Source organism: Nilaparvata lugens, chromosome 2 (assembly GCF_014356525.2).
Source record: "Nilaparvata lugens isolate BPH chromosome 2, ASM1435652v1, whole genome shotgun sequence".
NCBI lineage: Eukaryota > Metazoa > Arthropoda > Insecta > Hemiptera > Delphacidae > Nilaparvata > Nilaparvata lugens.
The window spans coordinates 4,022,887-4,039,495 of NC_052505.1; the positions used below are offsets into that span (position 1 = coordinate 4,022,887).

General features: G+C 35.2%; 1 protein-coding gene across 4 annotated transcripts in view; it reads left to right on the forward strand.

Annotated features, from left to right (window-relative positions):
- Nucleotides 1-16,609, forward strand: part of LOC120349760 — a 117,857-nt gene that overhangs the window by 15,389 nt on the left and 85,859 nt on the right. The window contains exons 1-4 of one of the 4 annotated variants that reach the window (XM_039420367.1): nt 7,955-8,090; nt 13,596-13,784; nt 14,102-14,174; nt 15,146-15,349. In XM_039420367.1, coding sequence (XP_039276301.1) covers nt 8,075-8,090; nt 13,596-13,784; nt 14,102-14,174; nt 15,146-15,349 — 482 coding nt within the window. In that variant the 5' untranslated portion in view covers nt 7,955-8,074. Of the gene's footprint in view, nt 1-7,954; nt 8,091-13,595; nt 13,785-14,101; nt 14,175-15,145; nt 15,350-16,609 lie in introns of those variants that run through there. The other 3 variants (XM_039420366.1, XM_039420368.1, XM_039420369.1) reach the window with 3 other exon arrangements.

Consider the following 16,609-nt stretch of genomic DNA (forward strand, 5'->3'; position numbering starts at 1 on the left):
CTCAACCAAAAGTTATTTTTGGTTATTTTTAGTAAATTGAATAACTTTCTCAAAAATCAATATTTTCAGAAAATTTTTGTTTTACTAGATCAACAATACCATGAAGAATCTATCCTCCAAATCTCATGGATTTACCTCTTACCGATTTTGAAATGTTCTGTCCCAAAAATTTAAACTTTAGGCACTCATATAAAAGTAATGATCAGAAAAAACTTTTTTCTAGAGAAAACCTTTTCATTTTGATAGCTTGATGATAATTATACAAATCAAAAAAAATTGAAAAATATCACGAGTAGAAAGTTTATTTTTTGCCTTTGCACAGCTTCAAGGTTTGAAGCAGATTTACTATGTTAAATATACAATAAACACAAAATATTTTCCACTGAACAAATGTTTTCAATTAACAGCCTACCCATAGGGCTTCGTTTCAGCAGGGGAACTGAAATTCAGACAAAATCTTTCAATTTGTATAACTTGGTAACCAAGCATTTTCGGACCTATGTTAACTAGCAGCTCTGTGAACAGTAGACCTCACGCAGTTTTCTCATCCACAAGTATCTGGTGTTACCTGTTCACCGGCTTCTCCAGACATCTTTGAAATGCATGCAATGAATAATCCACTTGTCAGCTGATTGATTATGAATGAACAATATAGTCTGATTAATCCTATCTCCAGAGTAGATGATATATATAGTTTAAAATAGGAGGCACATGACATAGATAGATTGAAATAGTATATTTCGCACCTAGAGCAGAAAATTAGATTTTTCCAGCTCGAAATCGGTTTTCAAGTCCGAGGCCGTAGGCCGTGGACTAGAAAAGATTGAGAGCTGGAAAAACATTTTTGCCCGTGGTGCGAACAATATTTTTCGCCACACTACAGGTATTGCTGACAAAATAAATAAAGCTATCGTACCTATCTCTTGATTTTAGTGGTAGAAGATTTGCAGTCAGGACTTCAGATTCTTTTAAAATTTCACTTGGAATACCACAGTCATCTTCAAGCATTTTTGAAAATTAGGAATGCACTAATCAACAATAAATAATTGAATAAAACTGGTTGTGAAGCAAATTAGTTTGATTTGAAACTGGAACTGAAATCATGGCGACTTCAGCTGATGATGAAAGTGGACACTTGCCCGATCTAGCGGATGACTTATTAACTACTTCCATGAGCGGCTGGAAAGAGACAACTTTCTGGCCTAGACCGGAAAAAAAACCCTTTTCTGACGTCGTCTGCAAACAAGGTCTTTCAGATCTACGTAGGGACTGGAAAACAGCTGCTTTCTGTGCAGTGTGGCGAAAACACTGTTCTAGGCGTTGGCAACGCTAAACCGAGTTAAACATAGCGTTCTTAGCGCGCACAATGAAAATTCAGAACTGACTAGACAATTAGAGTGCGAAAAAAGTAGACGCAAGGAAAATTTTGAAGAGTCTTTATTGAATGAAGAGAAAACTGATGAGGAAATATGGAGTTGAAAGCGTGCATCAAGAACCACGAGCATCAAACATTCGTTTAAAGGAAGAATTAATTAATAAAAATGAAATAATTCGTATAATTGAAACTGAAAAAAATAATGTACTTATGAATGAAAGCATTGTATCGACAAGGCAATCTCTCAGAATGATGGTTTATTACGCCAAGACACTCAGCTAAGGCAAGACATAATGTTAATGAGGCAAGAGCTACTATAAAAGTGACGAATAGATTTGAGTCGCTCTCTGGGGATACGTTGTCTCCATCAAAAAATGATGAGCCTACTACTCACAAGCTACTAGTCAAAGCTCAAATTCACAGACCTGATAAGGATAGTGAATCTAAGACTCTTTGCATGAAACGTAGTGATTCAACCTATAGTAAGAAGAAAAGGAGGATGACAATATTAGCAGACAGTCAAGGAAAAGAGGTGAGTGAATACCTCCATCATCTATATGATGACTTCGAAATTTTTGACTACACCAAGCCCGGTGCTAAATTGAAACACATCATTCACGATGGACTCCATTTTGTCAGACACTTTACTAAGGATGATGTCATTGTTATATTGGCTGGTACTAATGATTCTCATAAAAATGAACCTCATCAATTAACCATCTTCCAAGGAATCAGCTCTCTTCTTGAACTCAAGCTCAAGTCGAAAATTGTAATATGCAGTGTACCCTGCCGTTATGATGACCTCACACTTAATGAGAGCATACTCCACTCCAACTCTTACGTATCTAGAGTGGTGGATGACTATGTTGGTGCACAGCAGCTCTTCTACCTAGAAATTAATGACTTCCTCCGGAGATTCAACTTCACAAAACATGGTCTCCATCTCAATCGACACGGAAAACGATTATTCTCCAAACACTTGGGAAAATTTGTCAAACAGACTGTGATGAGTGAAGTTGGTGAAGCGACGGTGCCGATGACTGATGTTGACGGTGACAGCGGTGTGCTTTCTAGAGATAGGAGGATCATCCGGTTGTCAACTTCTCCCGACATACGATTTCTGGGATCTTACCCTATCACACCCAACCAATCACCTGGTGCTCTCGATTCTCCTGCACCCTGCAACCCGGCTTCTGATTTCACGACCCCAACAGAACCATCCCGAGGCTCCATGTATATTGTTCTGCTCCAGTGCACAGTCCAACAACACCGAGAAACAGAGTTTAGGGTATCTACCAAAAGTTCTCTTCAATAGAATGTGACTGAGCCTCGATCTGCCCAATTCCAAACGTACCGCCCAACTCGGTGATGTGACATTCAACAGAAGAACACGTTTCAGAAAATACAACTGTGCTCTTTCCAAAACATCAGCACAACCAAGACCCCAAACTTCAGAGCCATACAGAATCGAAGGCAGCACTACCACATCATAGAGTTTCATCTTAGCTTCCCATGTGTCAGACTTGGCTCTTCGAAGAACCTGGACGACTGACTCTCCAGTAATTCTCGCCTTCCTAATTAAGCCTTCACAGAATTTCCGGAAGCAACCCAACACATGAAAGTCTACTCCAAGGTACCTATATCTGCTGACTATCTCTACTTCCTCACCTCGATAGTGAAATGATAAAACTTTTTTGTGGCTCCTAGCATGGAAAGGTACAATTTTTGTTTTTTCAATATTGACAGTCAGCTTCAGGGATTCACAGTAGTCGGAAAGACAATTTAGCTTGTTACGCAGGTCCACCTCACTATCTGCAAAGATGACAATGTCATCAGCAAAGAGTAACATCAATATGTCAGTTTGGTTTTTCAATGGAATGCCATGGAAGCCTCTTCCCCTGAAAAAGGACTCAATATTTCTCAAATAGCAGGAGAACAAAAATGGACTAAGTGAATCCCCCTGCAACACTCCTTTTGTAACTTCAATGGGGTCTGAAGTCCTATTCTTGCTTCTCACAACCAATGAAGCCCTGTCATAAAGTCCATTCAACAGCCTTATCATTTTACTGCTGACTCCACACAACCTAAGCTCGTCCCATAGAAGCCCATGAGGAACAGAGTTTAATGCAGATTGGAAATCGACAAATAAAGCAAAAAGTTTGCGGCATGTAACCTTCATCTGGTGGAAAACAACTGTATGCAAAACAAATATTGTCCAGACATCCACGCCCTCTCCTAATCCACTTTGACACTCAGGCAGTATGTGACATTGATCAGCCCACTCTGACAGCCTTATCTCTAATGCATGTGTGAAAGTTTTGTGATATTATTCAGCATTGCCAATCCTCTATAGTTATTAGGGTTGTCCTTATCTCCCTTCTTATACAGAAAAAACATGACAATTTTAGACCATTCCCGGGGTACCTCCTCTATATGTACTATTTTATTGAATGAATTTAGCAAATAATCTCTCCATTGCATTGGTAGAGCCTTGAAAAATTCATAATGTACTCCGTCAACACCAGGTGTTTTTTTGTTCTTTGATTTAGATATTACCTGATCTAACTCCCACAATGTGAATTCTCTATCCAGAAAGGGGTGTCAAGCATCACTCAACACAAACAATTGTTCCCTCTCACCTGCATATTTACTGCCAAGAAAGCATGACCAAGATTCCAAAGAAACACCGTTAACATGCTTCTTTCCACCCTTGAAATATTTAACTGCTGTCCAAATCTCATAGGGATTTTTAACGTTTCTTATGTTGTCTTTAACTTTACTTAAATATAAATCTTTTTTAATTTTGATTGTATCCCTGTAATTCATCTTCAAATCAATAAATGCTTTCATAGCTGTATCCTCATATAACCTGGACCTAGCAAACCTGAATGCACTGCGTACGTTCTCCAGAAAAAGTGAGGTGATCAGGGTATCGTAATTGCATGGGGAGATAGAGCTTACCTCTTTCACAGGTTGAAGGCTGTACAGGGAATCTTGTTCAGAAATCATGCAGATAGTTTGTATGCGGAAGATGTAGGAGCAGCACTCAGCTCTATGAATTTCCCTCACTATAGAGAATTTAATCCCAATTTCAAGATGGGTGAGCAGCTTGGATTCCAAATGCCCATTGGCAAAGTCCGTTGTATCACTCAATTGCGAATGGCCACTAATGCATCTATATACTTGTATGTTAATAATAGAGGTACAAAATTGAACTGTATGTCGAATTGTCCTATTTGTAATATTCGTGAGAGAGAAGATATAGAACATTTCTTAGTACGCTGTCCAATGTATAACTCTATTCGTTCCTACTTTCTTGGCGAATTCATCTAAAATGTTGTGTCAGATGCTGACAAAGTAAATAAATAGAGTATTCCTTTATGTAGTAAAAGCAATTGATATTCGCTTCTTGATTTGTAGTGTTGATACTTGAGTACATGATTTCACAAGTGGGATTTCCTGTAACTCATATAAAATATGTGTGATGATTGCTATTGCATGCCCCAAGTAAATTAATCACATTTTGTTTGGCTTGAAAAATTGAATTTCCACCCAAGTTTAGTGTATTATTATTATTATTATTACCAATTTCTTACTGGCTCGCCCAGGAGCTCCCGCAATTCTCTGCTCTTGGACAATTTATATAAATCTCTGGAACGTATTATTTCCAAAGATTTGATTATCAATGCTATTATATTGCTGTCTTAACCAACTTATTCGGTGAAGAATAAATTCGGATGGTAATCTTATTAATATTTCAATACTGGCAACTAGATAAATAAAAATGATACTGGTCATGCATGGAAGTAGGGAAACAAATAAGGATATACCATAAAATTTTTAATATGTATATTACACAAAAAAATCAACGAATAAATAAATATAGAAATATATAGAGCAACAAGCAAAAATAGTAAAAATATTAACAAAATATATCAAAAAGAAAGTATCACAGATTAGCTCCCTAGTTTTTTAGCATGAAACATTACCATGTGCTTTTTAGAATCATTAATCATATGCATTTATTTTATGCAATTCAGATATCGACTTGTTGCTGCTTGTCGACAAAAATCTCAAATATATCTTCTTTCAAAAAATAATAAAAATAATCAATTGATAATTATAAATCACAAATATAATAATCTGTATATATCTCAGTATCTTTCTCAGGGCTTAAGGTTCGGCCTCTGGTGGAATTAGATAAATCAATTTATCTGGTGAACATGAGCTACATTTAAATCTTTATAATTTGCTAATAAAATTAATGATTGAGTGAGCATATACATATATATTACAACATTAAATTTAAATACTCCTTTCATCTGTGCATCTTTAGACATATAAATCTGATATAACTCTTAACCAATAAAATATGCTCTTTGTACCTTCTAAGACTAGCACAAGTTTTTATATTAATTTCGATATTTATAACCTTTCGACAAGCTAGCTTTTTATATTCTTATTTCACTCGAAGCACTGAGGGTGCACTAAATTCATATATTTTGATAATTTTCACTCACGTGCTAAAATTCCCAAGATGATGGTGGTGATCCGAATTTCCTATCGTACTGGATTTTCTGGTGGTTGAAGTCGTCTTCTCCAAGGGGATAAATAAATATCTAAGTGACTTACGCTTTAATATAGCATCACCAAGTCTTATAAAAAATTAATTAATGAATTTAGACTTTAAATCTCTCAAACATACAATTTAACAAAAAAGACTTGTGCTCTATAAAAATTTAGTGGTGCTTCAAGGCAGCGTCTGGCAAGCAAGTGGGCCCTGATCCACCCCTATTTTCTACAATCATACTTCCGACTTACAAATTTGCATATATTTAAATATTCAGTTACTATGCCATTAAAAAGATCAAATAGTCCATGCCAATCTGCTAAGTTATTACCTATATCTTGGGTATTACATTTTATAATTACTCGGATTACATCCGATACATAAACTGAGTAGTGATAACTTATGAATTCTTATCATTTATATAAATATCTATAGATAAATTTGAATCGGCTCATTATTGCCGCCATCAACCACTGCAATTTGATTGGTTCATCCAAAATTCATAAATGTATCCATGCACCTACTGAATATCATACTTCCTCAATATTTTTATTTATTTTATGTGTTTTGTACATGCTCATTACAAATAATAAATTTTTTAAAACTTTTTAAGTTGTTTTTCCATTTACAACAAGTTGCCACGTGGTTACCAAATCCTCTAGTTGAATACTATTTGTTTATAAAAAAAATTTGCCAAGGTGTCTGGCTAGATTTCAAATTACATGGCTTGATCGATTATTAGGTTGCCAACCAGTAGGTGTTATAACCTAACCTCAAAATTCCAATATTTTATATAATATAATAAATGGCAAATAAAAATTCTTTTCTATTTGGCTGTTCTAATTTTAGCCAGTATACCCGTTATCTAATCTTTCATTTGTTGCTATCGCACCCGGTGATAATAGAGCAGCTGTTGCTCAAGACCCATAAAATCCCTTCAATTAGTGATTTTGCTTGCTTATCGAATTTAATTTATTACAACCAATAGAATAATAGTAGTTTAGGAGTCATAAAATACATTTGTATTTTAATAAAATGCCATAAACTATTGTAATAAAATACAGAAACTTCTCAATAAGAGAGTTCAACTTCTGAAATTTGAAATGAGGGTTTTTTGGTCTAGATTTTATTGTTTTTTTTTCATTTTGTTCGTTATAGGGTCATTCTGTTTCAGATAATATAATCTAGTAGATAAAATAGGCCAGGAATGTTCAATATCATCAATGAAGCTGATTAAGATGTTTTAAATCTTGATTAGATAACTATAGTGAGGTCTATGTTATAATAGCCATATTCGATAAACATTAGTGTTGCTATCCTTGTCTATTATTCAAAAAAGGAGATGGCGTAATCCTTTTCTAGCTCTGCAACGTTGCCAGTTAGTTTTTTTAACAATTTATAATCGAAATACTTCATTTCAATAATAAAATGTATTATTCAATAATTCAAAAATATATTTCTTGACGAATAAAATATAATTGATTCTATTAAACAATAGTAAACAGTTGATATTACATCAGATATCAGCTTTCCTTCTATAGAAGGCAGTGACAAGTCAGAGAATCGGCAATGCTGTTCTAATATCTCTTCTCCACGACTGTGGATCCATACAACTCTGACTGGCGGCTCTGGAAACTGTAAACTTGATGAATTAAAAACTTTATAAACTAAAAACTTGAAGTAGGTCTTTAACCATCCTCTGTAAATTAAGAATCTATATTCAAAATTTCCATTTAATCAGTTCAGTACCTAGTTCAGACGTGATGATACGCCATTTCAGAATTTTCCATCTACATGTATAAGCCGATTCTTTCCTTTATTATATTAGAGTAATATAGTGGTCGACGAATAATTTCAATATGTGTTTAGCATTATTCTATGATGTTATCTTTGATGTTTATCTATGATGTTTTCTTTGTTAAAAGCGAGAAGGAGGAGGTCTTGTGCGAGGAATATGCGTATTCAACAATAGTGAGGAATGAAGCTGATAAACGTAGTTGGCCCATGGAGACCAAAGTTTTCATGAAAGTCAATAGCAACAACGCTTTTCATACTTTGAAACAAATTGCTGAAGACAGGCAGACAGAAACATTTGGGAAGCCATTCTATGAACTTGTGCAAAGAAAAATATGGAGATGCTCCATAGTAAGCATCATTCACTCTTCTCTTAGACTCACTACCTTGTTGTATTAGTAATTCTGCCCAATATTAAAGTGATCCAATTATACAGGCTGTTCTGAAAAAAGGTGTCCATAAGTCAGGGCCTGATTCCTCGCTTCGAAAGAAGAAAAAACGTTCTAATTAACATAGGTCCGAAAATGCTCGGTTACCAAGTTATACAAGGTGAAAGATTTCGTCTGAATTTCAGTTCCCCTGCTAAAACGAAGCCCTACGGGTATTTGTTGGCTGTTAATTAAGATGTACAATTTAGCGTACTTTATGTAAAATGAACTGAAAAATTGAATAAAACCGTTTCCAGACCTGTAGTTACAGTAATTTTCAAGATATGTGACGAAATACGCGAAACTTGGTCCTGAAAAACAAGTTCGTTTAAGGCTGTGCAAAGGCTAAAAGTAAACTTTCTACTCATGATATTTTTCAGAGTTTTTCGATTTGTATATCATCAAGCTATCAAAATGGAGAAGTTTTCTCAGGAAAACATTTTTTTATGATCATTACCTTTTCAGATATGAGTGCCTAAAGTTTGAATTTTGGGACAGAACATTTCAAATTCGGTACGATATAAATCCATGAGATTTAGAGGATAGATTCTTCATGGTATTGTTGATCCTAGTACAAGAAGAAACATTTTCAAAATATCAATTTTTGGAAAAGTTATTCAATTTACCAAAAAAAACTCAACCAAAAGTTATTTTTGGTTATTTTTAGTAAATTGAATAACTTTCTCAAAAATCAATATTTTCAGAAAATTTTTGTTTTACTAGATCAACAATACCATGAAGAATCTATCCTCCAAATCTCATGGATTTACCTCTTACCGATTTTGAAATGTTCTGTCCCAAAAATTTAAACTTTAGGCACTCATATAAAAGTAATGATCAGAAAAAACTTTTTTCTAGAGAAAACCTTTTCATTTTGATAGCTTGATGATAATTATACAAATCAAAAAAAATTGAAAAATATCACGAGTAGAAAGTTTATTTTTTGCCTTTGCACAGCTTCAAGGTTTGAAGCAGATTTACTATGTTAAATATACAATAAACACAAAATATTTTCCACTGAACAAATGTTTTCAATTAACAGCCTACCCATAGGGCTTCGTTTCAGCAGGGGAACTGAAATTCAGACAAAATCTTTCAATTTGTATAACTTGGTAACCAAGCATTTTCGGACCTATGTTAACTAGCAGCTCTGTGAACAGTAGACCTCACGCAGTTTTCTCATCCACAAGTATCTGGTGTTACCTGTTCACCGGCTTCTCCAGACATCTTTGAAGTGCATGCAGTGAATAATCCACTTGTCAGCTGATTGATTATGAACGAATAATATAGTCTGATTAATCCTATCTCCAGAGTAGATGATATATATAGTTTAAAATAGGAGGCACATGACATAGATAGATTGAAATAGTATATTTCGCACCTAGAGCAGAAAATGAGATTTTTCCAGCTCGAAATCGGTTTTCAAGTCCGAGGCCGTAGGCTGAGGACTAGAAAAGATTGAGAGCTGGAAAAACATTTTTGCCTGTGGTGCGAACAATATTTTCCTCCACACTACAGGTATTGCTGACAAAATAAATAATGAATACAAAAAAAAAGAATACTCGTTAAGCTATCGTACCTATCTCTTGATTTTAGTGGCAGAAGATTTGTAGTCAGGATTTCAGATTCTTTTAAAATTTCACTTGGAATACCACAGTCATCTTCAAGCATTTTTGAAAATTAGGAATGCACTAATCAACAATAAATAATTGAATAAAACTGGTTGTGAAGCAAATTAGTTTGATTTGAAACTGGAACTGAAATCATGGCGACTTCAGCTGATGATGAAAGTGGACACTTGCCCGATCTAGTGGATGACTTATTAACTACTTCCATGAGCGGCTGGAAAGAGACAACTTTCTGGCCTAGACCGGAAAAAAAACCCTTTTCTGACGTCGTCTGCAAACAAGGTCTTTCAGATCTACGTAGGGACTGGAAAACAGCTGCTTTCTGTGCAGTGTGGCGAAAACACTGTTCTAGGCATTGGCAACGCTAAACCGAGTTAAACATAGCGTTCTTAGCGCGCACAATGAAAGTACAGTACTATTGCCCAGTTGATGAGATGCTAAAAACGCTGTGTTAACGCAGCATTAGCGCTCGTATAACATGAGCCTTATAGAAATAGACATGGCTTCTCCAGACATCTGTTTAAATAATGCAATGAATAATCCACTTGTCAGCTGATTGATTATAATTAATTCTATAGTCTGAGTAATCATATCTTCAGAGTAGATGATATATATAGTGATATCAGAGTAAGGAAGAAATTCCTTTTCCTTTCATATAATCCTTAAAATACAAAATTTCTAAAAACCTTGTGTATACATCGACACACAGTTAAAAAGGAATTCTCCTGCCAAATGTCATAGAATTCTAACAACGCGTTTGGCCGTGAATGTGTTACATACATACAGACAGACGAAAGAAAATTCTAGTTAAAACAGACCTCACTGCGTCACAGAGTACATACAGTATGGAAACTCGGCTAGTACCCTGGCGCAAAAATTCACCATCTTGTTAGGAAGTTCCGCATTGTAATAGTATTGATGGGAGTTTCGGATCACTTTACTGATCCGGATCAATTAATCTCGTTCACTGCCGCGAACCAATCAGAAGACCAGGATTGGAACGTGACGTGTCTAGTGTATGCACCATGTAAAAAGCATTAGTTGGATAGGCATTTGATTGGCAGTTTCCATTCTGTATCTATTCTGTGACTGTGGTCGCTCAATTACAACTTTTTTACTTTCCTTGCCATATTACCACAGGTAAGGAAAGTATTGCTTTCCAAAAAATTTAAGGTACCCTAATTTCATGTATTCTATACGTTTTGAGGTCCCCTGAGTCCAAAAACATGATTTTTGGGTGTTGGTCTCTGTGTGTGTGTGTGTGTGTGTGTGTGTGTGTGTGTGTGTATGAGTGTATGTGCGTCTGTGTACACGATATCTAATCTCCCAATTAACGGAATAACTTGAAATTTGGAACTTAAGGTCCTTATACCATGAGGATCCGACAATAAGAAATTCAAAAAAGTTCAATTCAAAATGGCGGAAAAATGGTGGATAATGACTAAAAAACCATGTTTTTCTCAAAAACGGCTCCAACGATTTTCTTCAAATTTATTCCCTAGATAGCTATTTATAAGCCCTATCAACTGACAAGAGTCTCATTTCTTGGAAAATTGCAGGTGCTCCGTAATATTCTTGAGAAAAATGGCAGATAATCACTAAAAAACCATGTTTTTCACGGTTTTCTCGCAAACGGCTCTAACGATTTTCTTCAAATTTATACCATGGATAGCTATTCATAAGCCATATCGACTGATATGAGTCTCATTTCTGGGAAAATTGCAGGAGCTCCGTAATATTCTTTAGAAAAATGGCGGATAATTACTAAAAGACCATGTTTTTCACGATTTTCTCAAAAATGACATGACCGATTTTTTTCAAATTCATACCCTGTATAGTTATATATCAGCTCTATCAACTAGCATGATTCTCCTCCCTGAGAAACTAACAGGGGGTCCACCCCATCCTTGAGAATTCACTTTGTAACCTCCTTCTCGTGCTTGAGGTAGGTAAGTAGAGCAGTTTATAAAAAGAACACATAGTCGAGGTATTCCATCTGTAGAGCAACTGTTTTGACGACTTTTAAAAAATCATCGAATTTCACAATTTAGACAAAGAAAAACAATTATATATAGACATATACAGTAGTCTGATCGTAGTTTCAAATATGTTACCGTCAATCGTTATTATGTTATTCCCCTAAATTATTCTCGTTTGAGAATGAGGCTTATAGATCAATGAGCAAGGAAAGTTGTGTGAGTGTACCACACCAGATTTTTTCTTCTCTTCTTCTTTTGACTGATCTTCTCTCCTCCCTGACTTATGGGCACCTTTTTTCAGAACATTCTGTATTGTAGCTACACAATATAATAATAGAGTGATCTGACAATAGAAGTGGCCTATAATGAAGTCCACGTTATAATGGCAGCATTTGATTAACATTGGTGTTGCTATCCTTGTCCATCATTCAACACAGCAGATAGTGCTATCCTTTTTCAACCTCGCAACGTTGCCTGGTCGCTTTTTCAACAATGTAGAGATATAATTAATTAGCAAAACAATATTTAATCTCAACTATTATGAAAATCTATTATTCAATTATGTAACACTTATTCTTCTACAGAACAAAAGCCTCTCCTTTCGTAGGTAATGAAGGTTGCATATTGAACAGAATTAATGTTGTAAACTTTCATTAATAATTGGCCGTTCATTTGATGAAATGTTGACAATTTTCCATGGACCTTGGTCGGCTCATTAGTTAAATAAAGGAGTTTGTTGAAGAAACCAATTCTTGAACATTAACTCCAATGTACAGTACATTATATTATCATCTGCAGTTAGTAAGCGTCCTATATAGAAAGTAGACGATACCTCAAATCGGAAGTGCAACTTTCTTTGCTTTTAAAATAATTATCATACATTTATCAATATCTAGACATTCGAAATTTATTATGACATAGAAGTATAAATGATGATAGAAATTACCTCAACGTGATACTGTTTCAGAGATTTAATTATTGTAAATAATATAATTGTGTATCTGAATGAAAATAGAAATCTGTTCACAGCTCTTGTAAAAAAGTACAGTTTTCGTTCGCCTACCATTTTTCCTGTACCACGAACGGACCAAACTGTGTGTAGGTGGCAATTTGATCATATATGCCATAAATTGATCAATTGTATACCGGAAAAATTTCTCATAAACAGGATCTCAAAGTCAACTTTGCAAGTAATAGAGGAATGGATAAAATTGCAGGCTGAATTCAATAATATCTTGTAGTAATTGAAAACATCTGTACCTTTATATACTTTTCATTTTTCCTTTTCTTTCTCTTTCTCCTTGCATTCTTCTTTTGCCTTTCATCCTTCTTTCTCTTCCCTTCTTCTTCTTCCCTCACTCTCTAACATTTATCTTTTTGTTGACATAAAAGTGTTTTACATTTTCTCTTACAAACTCTATCATTTTAGTACTATATGTACCTATGCCAGCGCACAAACTTAGGTTTTGCTGGCATGGTCAGATAGAAATATTATATTTATAAATATCTAGACATTTGAAACTCATTATGGCATAGAAATACAAATAATGATAGAAATTACACATATAAATATATGTAATGTTATAAGTTATAATATATTTATCAATAATCTGGACATTCGAAATTCATTATGGCATAGAAATACAAATGATAAAAATTAGGTACCTCAATGTGATACTGTTTTAGGGATTTGATAGAGCTTCAACTTTAATGGTCCATTATTATCTAGACTAACAGTCTAATAGACCACTTGTAGAGGTTATGTTACAGAAATGTTTGTAGAAGTTAGTGAATTGAGGTAAAATAATCATTATCTTTCAGGGATATCCTTTGGGAATGATCTTTATCAGAGTGGAAAACAGAATAAGGTTCTAGTGCCTGTAAGAGAGCTAGAGTCCTATGATGGAGTTAAAATTTTCAAAACTCGTTTGGAGAATGGTCAATGGTCGGTGGAAATCGTGGAGGTTAGACTCCTTTCATTCGGATACCCCCATGACAGCATACGTCTCGGTAAGTAGAGTTTATTCATTCGAGAAGTAAACATTTGAAAACTAGTAAACATCAAAAAATAATTGACTATTAGCTTTTTCCCCATCAAATTTTACAGATGTCTTACTAGTTAATCCAAATCATTTGGTTTAAACCTCCTGTTTTGGAGGTTCAAACATTCCCAGAGTTTAAACTCAATACAGAGTTTAAACTGATACTGCACAAACGGAATTTTTGTTTAAACCAAAAAAATCCAGATTTGGTTTAAGCTTTAGCTTAAACTTACACTGTGCAAACGGCCCTAATAATTATAAAACTAACCATATTATTTGTTTAAGTTCCAGGTCTTACATTCGATACATTCAATGACATAAGAGATCCAAGTGATGTAATCAAGTACACGTTAGACAAGTGAGTTATAAAAATTATCACAATCATTTATCTATTGATGATTCAATTATAATTGAATCATAGAAATAATGGAGTAATAATTCTTAATTTACCGAGCATGGTTATTGACCTACTTAAAATTCTTCGAGATTTCAGTTGGTCAAGTTTTCAGTTTGTCAAGTTTCTAATTATTATACCTATGTGGAGGAGCATGGCTTACCTATTATAGTGAGGTCCACGTTATAATGGCAGTGTTTGGTTAGCAATGGTTTTGCTATCCTTGTCTTTCATTCAACAAAGTGGATAGATCTTTCTCGCTTTGCTCTGTTGCCTGATCGTATTCCAATGTACAACATAGAATTAATAATATATTAACAAAATATTTCATCTAAATTATGAATATTCATTTTGAAATTATTATTGTTGTTGTTTCTTAGCACTACAGCCCTGGGTGGGCCTTGGCTTCCTCCATCACTCGCCTCTACTCGTTCCAGCTGATTCTTCGTGATTTGATGAACTGAACTATGTCCTGGTTTTGGAGGATATTGTTTATCTCTCTGTTGCTTCTTATTCTCCATGTTTCATCTTGCCCAACTGGTCCAAAAATTCTTCGGATGATTTTCCTTTCAAAGACTCTAAGTGTGGATACATCGGCTACAGTGAATGTCCATGCTTCGTTGCCATATGTAACTACTGGCCTGATTACTGTTTTATAGAGTTTTTTGAAATTATTGAAAAATATAATTTCTTGCTTAATGAAATATAATTGATCATTTTAAACGTGAATGAACAGTTGATATCACATCAATAATTCTGTATCAGCTAGTGTGTATGAAAGGCATTTACAAGACAGTGTTTCAGCAACATTGTTCTATCTTCCTTCACTGCCATTATAACGTGGACCTCACTATAGTAATATATCATTAAGATATTTGTAATGATCAATAAATGATGGATTGATTAGTATTTATGCATTTATTAATTTTCTACAGTGAACCATCATTGCTGAAAAAGTCAGGCGAGGAAATGGTTCATATTATGGGCGCTGGAGCTGAGAAAGGCTTGAATGTGAGGGACACAAGACCGAATGATGCCGACTCCCGACCTATAATCAAGCAAATCGGCCCCGGAAGTCATTCAATCAAATTCAACCTTGGACATGTTTCTCACATTGGAAATGCTAATGATATTGCTGAGTAAGTAAGCTGCTATGGATCATCTTTCAATTATATGAAGCACAAATTTTTAATTGAAATTTATCAAGCTACAGGCTGTACTTGTTACACCATTATGTGGAAATTATTATGAGTTGCTAGCTTGTAATAATGTTCTCTATATAAATGACTTACCTTCTTACCTTGAACCAGCAAAAAGTGTTTTATGTGCAGACGATGTTAGTATTTTACTAAAAAGCGATAGTCAGCCCAATGCCGAACTGGAGAGCAGAGCAGCACTTATTAAATTACAAAAATGGTTAGCTGCTAATATGTTAATTCTGAACAAAGAAAAAACCGAAGGAATACCTTTCTAAACTACTAAGAGGGTAGCTTTGAAATTGAAGTCAATAATATAGATTCTCTAAGTAGTATAAAGGTGCGTACAGACTGTCGCTCTGCTCCGCAACCGAACGTCACTCTAGCAGAGCGATTGATGATTGACCGGCGAGCAAGAGTCGTTCGACCGGGGAACGCGAGAAGAGCTAACATCTTCCGTAACGTTCATGATGGGTGCGTGGGCGGTGCGACTGTGGTTCGATGGTGGTACGAGGGCGATGCGAGGGCGGTACGAGGGCGGTACGAGGGAGGAGCGTGCTCGGTGCGGGTTGGAAGCGCGAATATGTGTACGGAGCTTTAGAGTTCTTGGAGTGGTGATTGACTCTGATCTTTCATGGAAACCACATCTGGAATGCCTGAAAACCAAACTAAATTCAGCAATTTTCATTCTCAGAAACCTAAAGGCTTCTCTGGATTCGATGGCTCTTAAAAGTGTGTATTTCGCCCTGTTTCACTCCCTCCTGAACTATGGAATTTTTTTGGGTAATTCTAGCAGTGTAGTGGAGGTGTTTAGACTTCAGAAGTGGGCATTGAGGATGATGATAGGGGAGTCAATCCGAATCAGTTGTAGGCCCTATTTCAAAAAACTTGGAATTCTCCCACTTCGCACCTAGCCTATATATTCTGGAAACAATCTGCTTTTTAAAAAAACACATAAATGAATTTAATACAGGAGAAACATTCCACCAATATTCGACCAGATACAGGAATAATTTAAGATATGATGCACACCGTAGTACTATGTATGAGCGACGAGGGGTAAGGAGTTCAGGTATCCGGATGTTACAACTTATTGCCATCTTACATAAAAAAAAGTCGAGTAAAGCTTTCAGATTTTTATTGAAAAAAGAGCTGCTATCCATATGTGCCTACTCAGTGGAGGAATACAAAGATTTTTACAAA